The 15,885-nt window shown below is 31.0% G+C and overlaps 1 protein-coding gene across 1 annotated transcript; it reads right to left on the bottom strand.

The window, feature by feature from the left end:
• Nucleotides 1-3,368: 3,368 nt before the first annotated feature.
• Nucleotides 3,369-4,676, bottom strand: LOC106328346 (protein CHAPERONE-LIKE PROTEIN OF POR1, chloroplastic). Its single transcript, XM_013766775.1, has 3 exons — nt 4,166-4,676; nt 3,740-4,079; nt 3,369-3,664 (listed from the first exon to the last, which is right to left on the bottom strand). The coding sequence occupies exons 1-3, from the start codon at nt 4,505-4,507 to the stop codon at nt 3,489-3,491; spliced, it is 858 nt and encodes a 285-aa protein (XP_013622229.1). The 5' UTR covers nt 4,508-4,676; the 3' UTR covers nt 3,369-3,488.
• Nucleotides 4,677-15,885: the final 11,209 nt, after the last annotated feature.

A 15,885-nucleotide genomic window follows, 5' to 3' on the forward strand; every position in this document is an offset into this window, starting at 1 on the left:
CCCCTTCTTTTTGAAAATTCTGATTCACAGATTATTAAACATACACGACCAAACGCATCACTTATTCCTCTATCGTATACGTTACCAACCACTTCTTTGCCTGCACATTTTAATTAATTATTGCTAGGTGATTGCGAGCACGGGAATTAATATTTACCAATAAATAACTCACAATAATTAGTTGGTATTTGGGTTCAATTTTTATTAAATTATAAACTATTCTAATTTATATGTGTAAAATTAGATATATGATTATTTTAAATAACAATATTGTAGTTATTTTAGTATAAAATTTTGGATCGGTTTGATTATACGTTTTTATATATTGAATTACATTTATTTCTCCAAATTAAACGACAACTACTTTTGGTTTAATTCTTCATCTTAGATAGACATGGAAATTGGTAAATCCAGATCGGTTGGAACCGATCAGTTTTAAGTCTTTCGGGTAAAGAGATTTTGGCCCATTTAGGAATCGAGAGAGTTTAAGTTTGATTTCGGTTCCATTTCTTTATAATTAATTATATTTTATTAAATCATACTACTTAGAAAATGAACTCAGTTATTAAAGATATAAATAGACTCGTAAAATTTAGTCAAAGTACTGTACATATAAATAATTTTAAAATAATACATATAATATTTTCAAATAAAAATTGAAAGAAAGTAAATAACTAAGAAAAGGAGATTAAAAAGAAGTAATTGTCAGGAAAAATGAGATTAAAAGGTTAGTAATGAAATAAAATAAGATTTTTCTATTTTAAGTTATTTTATATTTTTTATGTTCAAAAAAATATTTATTAAAAGAAAAAGTGATTTCAAATCAGAATTGAAGAAAGTAATTAATTAATAAAATAGGAATAAAACGAAATAAAAATTAAGAATATGAGATTAAAAGGTTATTAATGTAAGAAAATAAGATATTCCTATTTTAATTTATTTTCTATTTCTTTATTTTAAAAGTACGTTTGAAAAGAAAAAAAATAATAGTGGCAATTAGTATAATAATTTCAATTCATTAAGGATATTTACGTACTTAACTATTGCAAAAGTTAACTTAAGCGCAACACATAATAAAGTAATTTCTCAAATAATATCATAGAAAATTTATTATATTAATTAAATCATACTATTTAGAAAATGAACTCATGTGGTTAAAGATATAATAAGACTCTTGAAATTTAGTTAAAGTACTACACATATAAATACTTTTCAAATAATAATACAAAAATATTTTCAAAATAAAATAGGAAGAAAACAATTAATTAAGAAAAGAAGACTAACAAAGAAGAAATATTTAAGAAAATATAGTTAAAAGGATATTAATGAAAGAAAAGAAGATTTTTTATTTATTTTGTCAGTTATTTTCTATTTTCAAACTAATAATTTGTTTATACAAAGGTAATATTCATTAAAAATATCTACGTAACTGGCCATTGTGAAAATTTATCTGAACGCTACAGTTAGAAAAATAAATTTTCAAATAAAATTATAGAGATTGTTTAAATAGAGATTGTTTAAATAGTAACATACTTTTAAATGAGCAAGATTAGGCTCAGTAATGGTCATTTGAAAAAATGGGCCACATGAGGAGGGTTTGAAAGATAAACCCTAAATAGAACACACTTCTCTGTGATATGCATATCACTGATGGCAAGTCGGCTCAAGGAGATTGTGAAGATGTACGGGAAAGTAGCGCTGGGGGTCCATTTTTTTGTCTCCGGCGTTTCGATCAGTAGATTCTACATTGCCATCAAGAACAATGCCGTGGTTTTCGAAAACCACTAACCCTTGACTTGATCTAATCCGGATGACCAAGTCTTGGCTTGGACCGATGACAAGAGCAAACAGCTGGCGAAATCTGCCGGAGGAGCCCTAGCTCTGGCGCTTCTGTGCCATAAGGGGCCCTTTCCGATCATGGCTCACATCACGACCACGCAGGCACCTCTGATTGCTAGATACCTTAGGCAGAGAAAAATTTTCAAAACAGGCGGATGAATTTATCTTTTTTTCCCTAGAACATATATGTTTAATATTTTATGAAAAAAGAGAAATTTCAGAGAAATTTTGTTGATTGATATGAATAAAGTTTGAATGAATTGTTTTTTATGACCCAATTTTACCAAAATATATGTAAGAAATGGGATTTTTTCGCAATACATTGCTCAAAGAATTTTTCTCCGGAACATATAGGTTCACTAACTAATAATAGTTTGTCATCGTATATTAATTTTTTAAAAAAGAAACAAAATAATCAGAATTCATATTACGTTTTTAAAATAAATAAAAATAAATAAAAAATAGTAGTAGCTACCAAATTTTTTTTTTAACATTGCTAAAACCGTCAGCAGAACAAAAACTTTAAATCTTAAACACTAAATTCTAAACCCTTGGATAAAATCTTAATCGTAAACCCTAAATCATAAACACTAAATATTAAATCCTAAACACCACAGAAAAAAATCTAAACCCTTGACCCTAAATCCTAGGTTTAGGATAGACCCAAATGTTTATGGTTTAACCAAATATTTAAGGTTTAGGATTTAGCGTAAGATTTAGGGCAGTGTTTAAGATTTAATGTTTAGTATTTTGGTGATAGTGTTAACAATGTTAAAAAAAATCTTTTTTTGCACTTTGTATATTTTTTTTTATTTATATCTTTTTAAAAATATATAATATGACTTGGTAAATTTTTTTTTTTTTTAAAAACTGAATATTAGATGGCAAAATACTATTGTTAGGTGAACATACACGTGGTTCACCCCAAGAAAAACTATTACTCAAAGATGTCTCTACACGTTAGAAATAGATATGGACATGAGAGGTTGTTGCTAGAAATGATCTCCTGTGCCAATATATCAGCTGCCTTATAAGCACCAACGTGGAGAATATGATTGTTGAGAATGCCAATAATCGTCTTGCAAGTCCCCTTGTAAGATAACTAATATGCGACTCAATTGTAGCTTTCAAAAGATCATAGCACACACGGATGCATATTACACAATTGGGATGTCAATGGGAGGACAAGGAATTTCAAAGCGGCTGCTAAAAACTGTGCTACAAGAAAAGGGAGAGATCTCAAAAAGATTGGCCGAGGGATTCCCGATGACATAACAGAACCTAATTGTTGTTTTCTTCTATACAAACCTTGCGAGGTGAGCCAGAGCCTGCTGCATCGGTGACAGGGCTGTATTGATTATTGCATGGGAACGAAGCAAAGAGCAACAGCTAGTTTTGTTTGTTAACTGTGTTCGTAGGTGTGAAGTGTGGAAAAGAATGATCACCAGAGTAGTTACTTTCTTTGTCTCTGTTTGTTAATTTTTACAACTCTGCTCTTTGATTTGGTTTTACACAATAGAGACTTCAAATTTCCAAGGAAACGATGAGGTGTTGTTTGCTTTGGGTGTTTCTGTACAAAATACATATAAAGGGAGAGGGCATATACCAATGTCACAGGGTTTGAGCTAAAGCCAATGTCTAAAGTAGTTCTACCTTAAGCATAGAGAGACCAGGAACTGAGAGAAGACTACAAATTCACTCACGACAGCGGCCGGGGAGTGGATACCCAAAAAGGGGATCACATCAACATGGAGCAAGTTCTCAACGGTCGATCCCACCACTGCACCTACCACTAGTCCTCCTGCGGTTAATACAGCTGCTTTCCCTGCAGCAAACCAAACCAAACCAAATTGAAAGATGCATGAGAGAGGTGAGTTAAATAGAAGAAGAAGGTACTTACCTAGCTTGACGTTTCTTTTGGTCATGAAGTAGAGGGAAGCTCCAAAGCTGGTGGCTAATATAAGTCCTGGCACATCAGCACCAGCGTAAGAGTCTATGGAACTGCCGTTAACGTAAGTCAAGACCATCATGGCTCCATAAACTCCGGCTTGAATTCCCAAATTGCTAGTGGATGGCATATCAACAGATACAGGTGGATTCTTCATCCACTGAGACACCCTTCCTGTGCCAAGAGAGTTGGTGGATTTAACATCGGCGTAGCGAATGTTGTTGCTCACAACTTTGCCTGCTCGGCGTTGGTTGAGGCTCTGCATCAGCAGCATGTCATATGCAGCCTCCGCCTGAGACATAAGGATAGGATAGATCATATAGGGATAGTCTAAAATTCCAAATTTGGGAACTTTGGAGAGAAAGAGAGAGTAGTCACCTGAGAGATGGCGTTGGGGTCGTCCTTGCGGGAAGCAATAATCGACTTCTTGGCACGAAGTATTTCGTCGAAGGAAGCTCCTTCAGAGACACCGAGTACCTTCAGAGCCGCCTCCACAGACATGTCGAACGGCGGAGAATCGTCAGCTCGAGAACTGGCTCTAGGCGGCGCCGCGCATCGCCGCCGCGTAGGCAGGAGAATCGATGAGGAGCGCCACAGCTGCTGAGTCTTCCCAGAAGGAAAGCAGAGGGGATTGAGCTTGGTGGTGAGGAGATGGAGAGGAACATCGGATGCTGAGCTAATTAGGCGGTTTGGTCCGGCGGAGATAGCTGCGGCTGCCATTTCTCTGTTCGTTTCGGCTTCACACACAACACAACTATTAGATTTGAGGGATTGTGCGATCTTTTCTGTTTTTTTCCACCGTCAGATTGAGTCTAAATTGTACGGCGTGTTCCACAGCCGTCGGATTGAAACGGACAGACGGTAGATGCACCTATATAATTCTCTTAGCTTTTTTTTTTTTTAATTCAAAAAAAGGCTTATAAATTCTCGATACTAATTAATCATCATCAATCTTGTGTCGAATCGGGTCCAATTTTGCAACACACAATTAGAAGCGTGGAAGCCAAAGAAATCCGCATATACATTTGTACTCACCTACATAAATAATAATTTCATTCTTTGTTTTGATAAGTTTGTAAAATGGATAAAATCTTTTTATTTTGTTTTTTGGCATATACCTTATGTGTGGTCCATGATGTCTTTCTATTTCAATTATAGCGTGTTTCTTTCTTGTATCTAATCAGACACAAATTCTGTATCCATGATTTATATTGAAAAACCATAGTTTGAAAATGTGTGCATGATTAAGCGGAAATTGCTAATAATAATTTAGGAAGAAATTTACAAAATTTGGTTTTCAGTTGATTTGTGTCTATTTTTGGCCTTGTCATTGCGCCACGCCGCCACTTATACCAACAAGTTTAAATCACAAAGAAGGTACCGCAAGATGTGTGTGTGGGTCTGAATCAGTGCCGTTACAATATTTTTATATGGCCTAAGCAAAATTTTAGCAACATATTGGGAGATGAATCTATATAGAGTTTGTGAATTTTAAAAGTTTCATAGATTTAAAAAAGTTATTGTGGATTGTGAAAATTTATATATATTGTTGGAAGGCAATGCACCCGTCGAGGAGGAATGTAGAATCCTGGACGAAAACACTTGAGAAGCTGCTTAAAGGAGATTTGAAGATGGTGCAGTGTAGGATTTGTCACGAAGAGGATTTGGATTCAAATATGGAGTCTCCTTGTTCTTGCAGCGGTAGCTTGAAGGTAAAGACATAGTCACATAAATACAAACATTTGAGATTCAGAATATCAGAGTCACTGGTTTGACATTAGATGATCCATTTTGTTGTTGTTGTTGACAGTATGCACATAGGAAGTGCGTGCAGAGATGGTGTAACGAGAAAGGAGACACCACTTGCGAGATTTGCCATCAGGTTCTTTTCTCTAGATCCTCTTCTTGAAAATCGAATGTATGTGGTTATATATTCGATGTGTTGTGTTCATCAGTATGAAAATGTGTGCATGATTAAGGGGAAATTGCTAATAATAATTTACGAAGAAATTTACAAAATTTGGTTTTCAGTTGATTTGTGTCTATTTTTGGTCTTCATTAAGCCACTTATACCAACAAGTTCAAATCACAAAGAAGGTACCACAAGATCTGTGTGGGGGGTCTGTATTAGTGCCGGTACAATATTTTTATATGCCCTAAGCAAAATTTTAGCAATATATTGAGAGATGAATTTGTATAGAGTTTGTGAATTTTAAGAATTCATAGTTTTTTAAAAAAAAATCATTGTGAATTGTGAAAATTTATATACATTGACTTATGAAATTTGATCATAACTTTTTTAGATAGGTATAGATTTTCATGAATTTGTATTACCTCTTTTCTATCGTTCTTTTTTGTAAAGTAAATATATAATTTATTTGTTTCTAAATCATATAGCATGATTATTTTTTTTTGTTTTTAATTAAAAAATAATAATAGTGATACATACAAAATTGGGCAATTCTTTTAAATAATTTCTTTTAAGTTTTTGTTACAAAAAGAGCGGTCAAAGAAGAAAATAACAAAAATAGATTTTATAACAAAGCCAAAAACTATTTTTATCCATTGCTTTATGGATAGATAAATAATAAATTAAAAATAATAAAAAAGTTTTTTTTCGAATTATATGTTTTTTAATTCGATTTTTTTAATTTTTTAAATAATTTACTCGATTTTTTCAAAAAAATTGTCAAATTTTCTTTTTAAAATTCAAAAATGCTTTTTGAAACTATTTAAAAAAAACTATTTTAAAATTTTAATGTATATAAATATAACTATATATTCAAAAATGATAAAACAATATAAAAATAATTATATATTCAAAATGTAAAAGTATATAAAATGTAAAAAATTACAGTTTTAAATATTATTTTTTTTCAAAAATGATACATTTTCTCTGTTTTAGGTATTTTTAGTTCGTTAACAATAGTATATTGTAAACTTTAAAAAATTATTAGATTTACCAAATATCTATTGATTTAGTATTATTGCAAATAGGTAACACAAAAAAATGTTTTAATCAAAATTTAATGTGAAAATACAAAAAAAAATCATCTTTAAAACAGAGTATAAATTTATAATATAAGTCACATTAAAAACTTATAAAATAATTCAACTCATTTAGTGATTGGTGAAGATAACTCCGTGAAGTTAATTTTATAGTAATGTTAATCAGTGCTATCATATAAATTTGACTATACTCGATCATAATTTTTTTTTTTTTGAAACACTTACTCGATCATAATTTTATTAAAACATTTTAATAAGGAATTCAAATTTAAAATAACTTTTATTTAAAAATACAATTACTTAGTATGTTTATTAAAAAAAATTATTAGTAAAGGTTTCATAAATATTGCTAAATCTTCTTACAAATATTATTAATATCAAAATTTACATACTAATTTCTTAAAAACCTTAAATATAAAACACTTAAATAAAAATATGCTCTCTCAAATCCAATAATAATACAAGGTTTCTGGTTAGTTTTCTCCTACGGAGACTCAAAAAATTCCAAGTCGATGAATTAACTGCTGCAAACTTGTTGTCGTTGATTTGGGGCTCTGTTGATCTTTTTGTTACTGTAAAATAGATATATATATATATATATATATATATATACCGGTTTATATAACAATTTACAAATTTGTATGAATTCAATTGTCATAATTTCGTGTAAACATTGAAATTAATAACTATACTAGGTGGTTTTTCTGTGCTCATGTACGGATACAAATATTTATAAAGTAAATATATTTTAATAATTTACTGATATTTTATATTTTGAATTTTAAATAATTTGTAATTTATATTGTCGTTAACATGTATGATTTATTTTAAATAATATTATGTTATTTTAATTATTCGTATGATTATGAATTTATAATATATTGTCTATTTGGTTATTATTTGGATGTATTAGATAACATCTACTTTTCTAATTCAACCATAGTATTTTGTTCTATAATTTAAAATTTTGATTAATTTCGTTATTTTCATTTAATTTGATTATTGTCTTAAATTTTGTAAATATATTTTATTAAGAGTATCTATAATTCAATATATGTTTTTTGAGAATCAAATAATAAAGATAAACTATTGATCGATTCAAAGTTACATAAATGAATATATCAAAAAAAGTCTTTTGAAATCTCATGCATATATATAAATTATACAAAAATTAACTTAATGAATAGTTGGTTAATATCTTCATAATATTATTTGAGAATTTTATATTGATTTATTTATACGTTCAGTCATTCTATAATTTATATGTATTAAAATAAAAATATTATGATAAATAATAATATATTAATTTTTGTTAAATTTTTTATTTTAGATAAAATAATTTGGATTGGTATAGTTACTTATTTTATGGATATATTGTGTTACATGTATTCTTTCAAATTAAAATAAAACTATTTTTAATCTAATTTAACCTAATCGACCTAATTGTATTAGTTTGGTTCTTACAAAATACAAATACACGTGGATATTAACAAAACGAACTAAGGTTTTTAGCACTATAAACGTCGTGTTTATATAGGTATCGGCACATCCACAAACTATATCAATATAGGATGCTAATTCCTTTTATCTCTTAGTTTTAGCCTTAGGATACAATGGCTATGTTTGTGATGATTATAATCATCTAAAGATTATCTTAGCTTTATATAATAAAGTCACGTAACCTAATCTCCTATGTACTTCTGGACCAAAACCCAATTAATAATTGTACTAGGTGACTGACCCGGATCTTTGCTCAGCCGTAAAACCTATCCAAATTATAAAAAAAATTATCTGTATTTAATTTTAGAATTTATATTTTTTATGACCAAGATGCAAGGGAAAAACATTTCTTTCACATTTCCGGAAAGACCACCTATTTGTTCACTACCGTCGGGCTTTCTTCTGACTTTTCTTCTTGCTGCTCTTAAGGTGGAGCCAACGACCCACGTTGATCATCCGAGGCCACCTATCAGTTGGGGATTTGAGGTCAAAAGGATTCTTTTGTCTCGTATTCAAACAGATACTACAGAAGGAGACAGACTATCTTGAAAGAAATGCTTTCATATCATAGCTTTGTTAAATTTTGTTATATATTTGCTGTATATGTTGTAATTGTATATTTTGGGTGGCATGTATTTTATGTTTTTGTTTAATAATTAAAAATATATGATTAAAAATTTGGAATATAATCCATAACAATTATAAATAAAAATACACTATTCATAACAGAAAAAATAGTATTCAACAGAAACCTACCAAAATGATTGAATTTTATAAGCAATGGTACAGAATAAAATAGGAAAAACTATTTATTTATTTCTAAATTTCAATGAAGAGAAAAAATATAATTAACAACACCATTATCGAAATATGTTGAATATCGGTTTGTAGTCAACATTCACTATCTCTGTATGTGTTGTTTATCTGTTAATAGAAAAGGCAAATATCAGGAACAATTTATTTATTTAAATTTTTTTATTTCATACATTTTTATTATTAAATTTGCATACCTGCTGACTATGGAATATTTTGAAAACTTGTTTGTAGACAACATTCGTTATTTTTGTCCGTAGCTTGCCTTTTTATTCGTTATTAGGAATTTTAATTCAAAATTCGATTTTACTTTAGAAAGTGCAGTGTATATGGCTGTGAGAGAACACTGGTCTAGATGTAAACTAACAGCATTTTGTAGAATTTGGCCTTGATTTTTATTGATGGTCATTACAAAAACTAACGGATCCAAAATTTCTCTCCGACAGACCATTGGCTACTGTTGTAGTTTGTAAGAACCAGAGAAAATCAGGGAGAATAATCAGGGAAACTGCCAAAGTATTAATACATTGATTATTAAATTACCATGCATAAAATTAACAGAATATCTTGCTGTTTATATAGATTCTGAATATAAATATATAATTTCAAATTAAACGCTTCATTCTGAAACAAAAGCATAGATATTGGAGTACCTTGCTTTGAACTGGGGTTACGTAAAATATGAGTTGAATTCAATCTGCTAGATATTGAGTAAACCCCTACATATTTTATTAAATATTAGCATGTTATAAAATATTTAAATTAAAAAACTTACGTAAATTATATACCTTTCCACTCTTTGGTAGAAGCAAACTTGATAACACAAATTATAATTGTGGACTTGTTACTCGTGCTATAATCGTATACTTGTTTAGCATAAGTAAACATAGGGTATACATCATTTTGACATTACTGTATAAACAAAATATATATATATATATATATATATATGTTTTGCTCGCAAATATATTTAATAAAGTACATAAACTTACTTTTGGTCACATAACTCAATCATGAGCTTTGTGTTATCTTTTGCTTTGATCACTTTGTTTATCTGGAATGTAAGTCGTCTAGCTTTTTTGGAATTTTTTTTTAACCAAACAATAGTAGACGACTTATTTTTCAGTCGTCCGAAATAACAGATTTCAAAGTCAATTGCAAAAATAACCCCTGCGTTGACCAGACAACGTATAGTTTAGTCGTCTGGACAACTTAGATTGAAGTCGTCCGCGTCTTCTCCGCTAGTTTTTAAGTCTTCTACGTTAATTTTTGAATAACTTGTATTTTTAAGAATGATAAGTAGCTTCAAGATATGTAAAACTCAAAGTTCAGACGACTTCCAGACGACTTTACAGGAAGTCCAGACGACTATTAGGAAGTCTAGTAAAAACTTTATGCAACAGGAAATTACCAAATGAAGAAAAATCAGACATAAAACTTACCAAAACGCCGAGATCTGTTATGAAAGGGAGACTTCGTCGGAAGACTTCTAGGAAGTCGTCTGGAAGACTTCCTGAAAGTCGTCTAGCGCATTATATTTTAGACGACTAACAGGTAAGTCGTCCCAGAAGTCTTCCAGATTCTGAAAAACCTGCATATCAAATCCATATCTGAAAAACCTGCATATCTAAAAACGTTCAAATGACTTAAAAGTCTCCAAAAACGTTCAAATGACTTAAAAACAGAGAAAATAAGTGGAAGAAGTCTTCCAGATCTGAAAAACCTGCATATCCAAAAACGTTCAAATGACTTAAAAATAGAGAAAATGAGTGGAAGATTAGATAAATCTACATTTATAGAACACACAAAAATACATATCTAAAATTAATAGATCTACCTTTAAATTTGTGGAAGATGAGTACCATTTGATTAAAAACATGCGTGGACGACTTATATTTCAGTCGTCTGTTGAATAATTTACTCGGACGACTTACATTTCAGTCGTCTGGTGAAGAAATTAAAACAGACGACTTACATGTAAGTCGTCCAGAAGAGTTTAATATTTTTAGCGGGAAATTAAATATTTTTAGCGGGAAACTAAAATAGAAGACTTTCCAGACGACTTACAAGTAAGTCGTCTGGTTTAAATTATTTAAGCGGGAAAATATTTTTTTTAAAAAATTTTAGGCGGGAATATTTGGACGACTTACATGTAAGTCATCTGTTTTAATTTCTTCACCAGATGACTGAAATGTAAGTCGTCCGAGTAAATTATTCAACAGACGACTGAAATATAAGTCGTCCACACCCTAAACATAACCCCTAAACTTAATTATCTAATTAAAGACTTCATAAAATCAAATCAAACTTGAAAAGTGTTTACTATACACATAAATAAACACATATAGGTGAAAACTAATTTTTGAAAAAAATATTTTGGTTTTCCAAAATCTAACCCTAACAATACATACAATACTACAACATATGTTTGTCAAACTCCTAAACCAAAGTATTTCATGATTCACTACTTCCACTCATCTATCTTCAAAACAAATCAATTTTATCATATCTTAATTTATATCACTTAAAACTGTTTATAATTACTTGATTTTTATTTTTCACGCATCAAAATATTTTTTTACAAGATTTATAAATTATTTTTAAAATAAACTGGTACCAGACGACTTACACTTCAGTCTTCCAGACGACTTCCCACATCTCAGACGACTCAGACGATTTACTGGGGCTATATTCGTAAAAATGGCTTCTGTTTTTTTGTTTGGTCACAAGGGGTTGAGCTGTAATTTCACTAGGCTTTTAGGTTAGTTTTGCATTTGATTCAAGTTTGGGTATATGTTTGGGATTAAAATCAAGTTGTGGGTTAGTTTTGGCAAAAACCCCATTATTATAAGTGCTTTAACTATATAATTTTCATTTTAGTGTAATATATTGTGTAACTCTATAATATTATTGTTTATATTTATTATTCTGCATTATTAATATATAGTGATTTGTATAATACATTTTACTTTGTTATTATTTTTATTACTTACAAATATATTTTCGAGTTAGGTACAATAAAATAACAATTTAAAATAATCAAATAGAGAACCTCTTCCAAAATATGTTTTTTTTTTAATTTATATATTTTGCATTTAATACATTTTTAAAATTTTATTTATTTATTTATATAATAAAAATATATATGTTTAAGATAACATATAGTGGTAGATATTAAAAAAATTAACCTATGTTAATAACTTTATTTTTGCATAAAAATATTAAATATTTTATGAATTTTAACCCGTTTTAATGATGAGTGATAATTTATCTTGGATGTTTTTTTCATAAAATCTCAACGAACACGAAGGAGAACATGATGGGAGATTCATGGGCGATGAGGAAAGCCTGAGGAGAGACGAGGAGGCTTGAAGGGCGATGAGGAAGCTTGAAGGGCGACAGGGAAGCTTGACAGGCGACGAGGACTGAAGAGAGAGGCTTGAAGGGCGACGGGGACTGAAGAGAGAGGCATGAAGGGCGATGATGACTGAAGAGTGAGGCTTGAAGAGCGAGGAGGACCGATTGAAGGGCGACGGGGACCGCTTGAAGGGCAAAGAGGACAATGTTTCCAAGCTTGGTGTGGGAAGAGAAACATGTTTCCAAGCTTGGAGGGCGATGAGGAAGAGAGAGGAGGAAGGAGGTGGGTCACGTAAGTGAATAGGCATTTCTCTTGTTCCTTTCGCTTTTCTGTTGATCGCTTCCAAAACTGTTTCGTGTGTTTTATGCAAGTTTTTCCGCAAGGATTTTCTGAAAGTTGTTTTGCGGAAGATTATCTTTTAGATTTTTTTACAAGATTTTTTTGCGAAAACTTTTCGAATTTCGTTTTACAGATTATTGTTTCGTAAAATTCGTCATTTCTCGCAAAAACCTTCTGAAATAACGTTTTTACGATCACCTCATGTTTGGATAGAAATTCTTTTATTTTCCGTTTAGGATGAAATATAAGAAGTTTGTTCTTGTATCTTTATGCAAATAGGTTTGACCTATGTGGTATAGTTTCTTCGACATTTCCGGCTCATGTTTGCTTAAAGCACAATCTCTCATAGGAGTTTAGCCGTTGATTTTTTGCCTTGACCGGTTTTAACCCCAGTAGTGATGCAAAATCAGGAACCTGCCAAGACCTAACCACCCAAATTCCAAGAACTAGGTCTGGTACAAGAGACATGCATGAAAGCTTCAAGCAGTCCGTAGAGGTTCTACAAAGGGTTGAGATTTTTAACCGGAACCGTTTACCCGAACTGGATCCGACCCGAAATGGACCGGTTCTGTTCGGTTTTGGATATGGCTATATTATCCGATGGGTCATTGCTTCAAATATCCGTGGGTATCGGGGCGGTTCCGGTTATTACCCGAAACCCGATCGGGTACCCATTTAAACCGAAATGGATAGCCTAAAACCCAGACTATTAGAAAAAATGTTATCACCACAACTCGAACCCATGTTGGATAGGTAGAAAAGTGGCTATGTTACCACCAGACCACTTCAACTAATATGTATTCTTCTATGTAAATATATATAATATTTCAATATTATTTTTTTTTATAAAATTGATATTTTTGGGATTCGAACCCGGTTGGTTACACTAAAAGTAGAGTATGTAAACACTGAACCACTTCAATTTACACGTAAATTATATTATTCAGTAAATATGTATATGATTTACATAATAAATGGATACTCGGAACCGAACGGAACCGGTGGTATCCGACCCGAACCCCGAACCGAAATTTACCAAGTACCTACTGGGTAGAAAATTCATTTATCTGAAAGATCCGGATCCGAATGGATCTTATCCAAACTCGATCCGAATATCCGAAGTCCCAGGCCTAGTTCTACACAACAAACCGGCCAACCCACTCAACCTAGAATGCCTCGCCAAACAGATCAACAAGCTCAATCTAAGCATCCATTCTGCCAGCCGAAAGACAGCCACGACCCAAGCCCAATACAAGGTGCAAAAGAGGGATCATATGTTATACAAGTCGATCCAAATGATGACATAAAGCCATGACCACTTCTCCAAGGCAATACGGGATTTTTCTTATTTCCCATTTCTCAACATGTCTGGAGCATCCAAAGCGTGGTCCACCTGCCAAGAATAGACCAGTCAAAGGTAAGGATAATTTCATTTTACATTTGAATTATTGGGATTGATATCTCTTTATTTTTTTGTTTGCTTTATAGACCACTCACAGCCTCGACCACCGTACATCTCAGGCGGTCGACCACCTATCACACTTCGACCATCGACTATACGTCTGTTGTGATGGAGTATGACCATAATTTAGTGGTTAATTGTAGTAGATTTCGGCTATTCGTGAGGGGAGAAATGGTTTCATCACTCAAATTAAAATTCTAAGCAAACCAAAAAACAGTAATTAAATTTCTAATGAACTTGCTTGTTTTATTAATTAAAACATTTTACAAAGAAACATTTGTTGGATGATTTTGAACAGTAAAAAGAGCTTGTAAAGTTAGACTATAAAGATCCGACACTGTATATATTATTATTATCATACTAGGAGATAAGAAAAAAAATAATAATTTGGACAACAAGAATTCAGGGAATTCAATAAAATGAAAACTACGTTGAATGTTGAAATTGATAGGGACAGTAATTAATAAGATTGTTTGCTTTCACCTACAAATGCAATTGGAGCTCTCATGCTGTGGTTCAATTTTAATATGAAAGATCTCTACAAATAACTCATGAATGTTATGTGTAACCAACCAAGTTATCAGTCACATTTGCTGAGCTGTATCCCGATTTACTAATCTAACCCGTTCATTTATTTATTTTGCAAAAATATAACTCCATTCTACAAAAAACCATATTTTCTCATCTTAACTCTCTAAAAGCATCTCCAAAAAGAGTATTTTATAATTTAAAGTATAGGAAAGTGTATTCAACTGAGAGTTTTAGGTGATCTATATTAAAATGACAAATTCAGTGTTATTCAAATATGAATTTTAAAAACTCATTTAAAATTCACTGTTATTGAACTTAACATTTCGTAGAGTACTCTAAAATCTACTGTTATTGAAAATATTTTAAGATATGGAGTTTTAAAGTTTTCAGGTGATTTTAGGGTGTTTGGGTGGAGTTTCTTAGTTAAAAAAATTAAAACCCAAATCTCATGGTTTTAAGTTATATTTTAGAGTGGTTTAACAAAAATCACCTAAATCTCTGCAATTTATTAAAATCATCTAAATTTCTGTCCATCGTGAAATGCAGAATCGTCTACTGGCACGGGAGCAAAGGAATACAATTCAGGGAAATAGTGACGGAATGGAAAGATGGAACTCAAAGGTGGTGCTGCCATAACATCACCAGCGGAAAGAACAAGAAGACTTAATCGACTCCTCTGTTATCTTTCATAAATTTCACATTTTTCTTTTGCAACAGTAGAGCGTTCTTGTGCTCGACACTCATATCTGTTCTCCAGTGTCCTTTGATCTCTTAGTTTAGGATCAAACGATTGTACAATTCTTTTTGTTGTTATGAAGTTAACATTTCAAAAAAAAAAAGTCAAATCACCTCAAATTTTATATTGAATACACTCCCCATAAAGTTTTTGCTCTCTAATTTTTTTTTCAAAATTTCAAATTTGAAGCTTTATATTCGTATTCACATTTTGATCCTTACAATTACACATCAAATTTATGATTTTTAAATATTTTATGGTTTATCATTTTAATCTTTAAAATTTTATCTCATAAATATTTTAACCTTTTTATAAATTTAAATTTTACACATGAAATTAAATAAAACTTT

This window comes from Brassica oleracea, chromosome C3, assembly GCF_000695525.1.
Source record: "Brassica oleracea var. oleracea cultivar TO1000 chromosome C3, BOL, whole genome shotgun sequence".
NCBI classification, from domain to species: domain Eukaryota; kingdom Viridiplantae; phylum Streptophyta; class Magnoliopsida; order Brassicales; family Brassicaceae; genus Brassica; species Brassica oleracea.

What these genes read in the sequence shown, in the direction of transcription:
- LOC106328346 (XM_013766775.1), bottom strand. Translation starts at nt 4,507, where the DNA reads ATGGCAGCCGCAGCTATCTCCGCCGGACCAAACCGCCTAATTAGCTCA. An exon ending in ACCCCAACGCCATCTCTCAG is followed by an intron (nt 4,080 to 4,165) that starts GTGACTACTCTC and finishes CTTATGTCTCAG; the next exon opens with GCGGAGGCTGCATATGACAT. An exon ending in CAAAAGAAACGTCAAGCTAG is followed by an intron (nt 3,665 to 3,739) that starts GTAAGTACCTTC and finishes GGTTTGCTGCAG; the next exon opens with GGAAAGCAGCTGTATTAACC.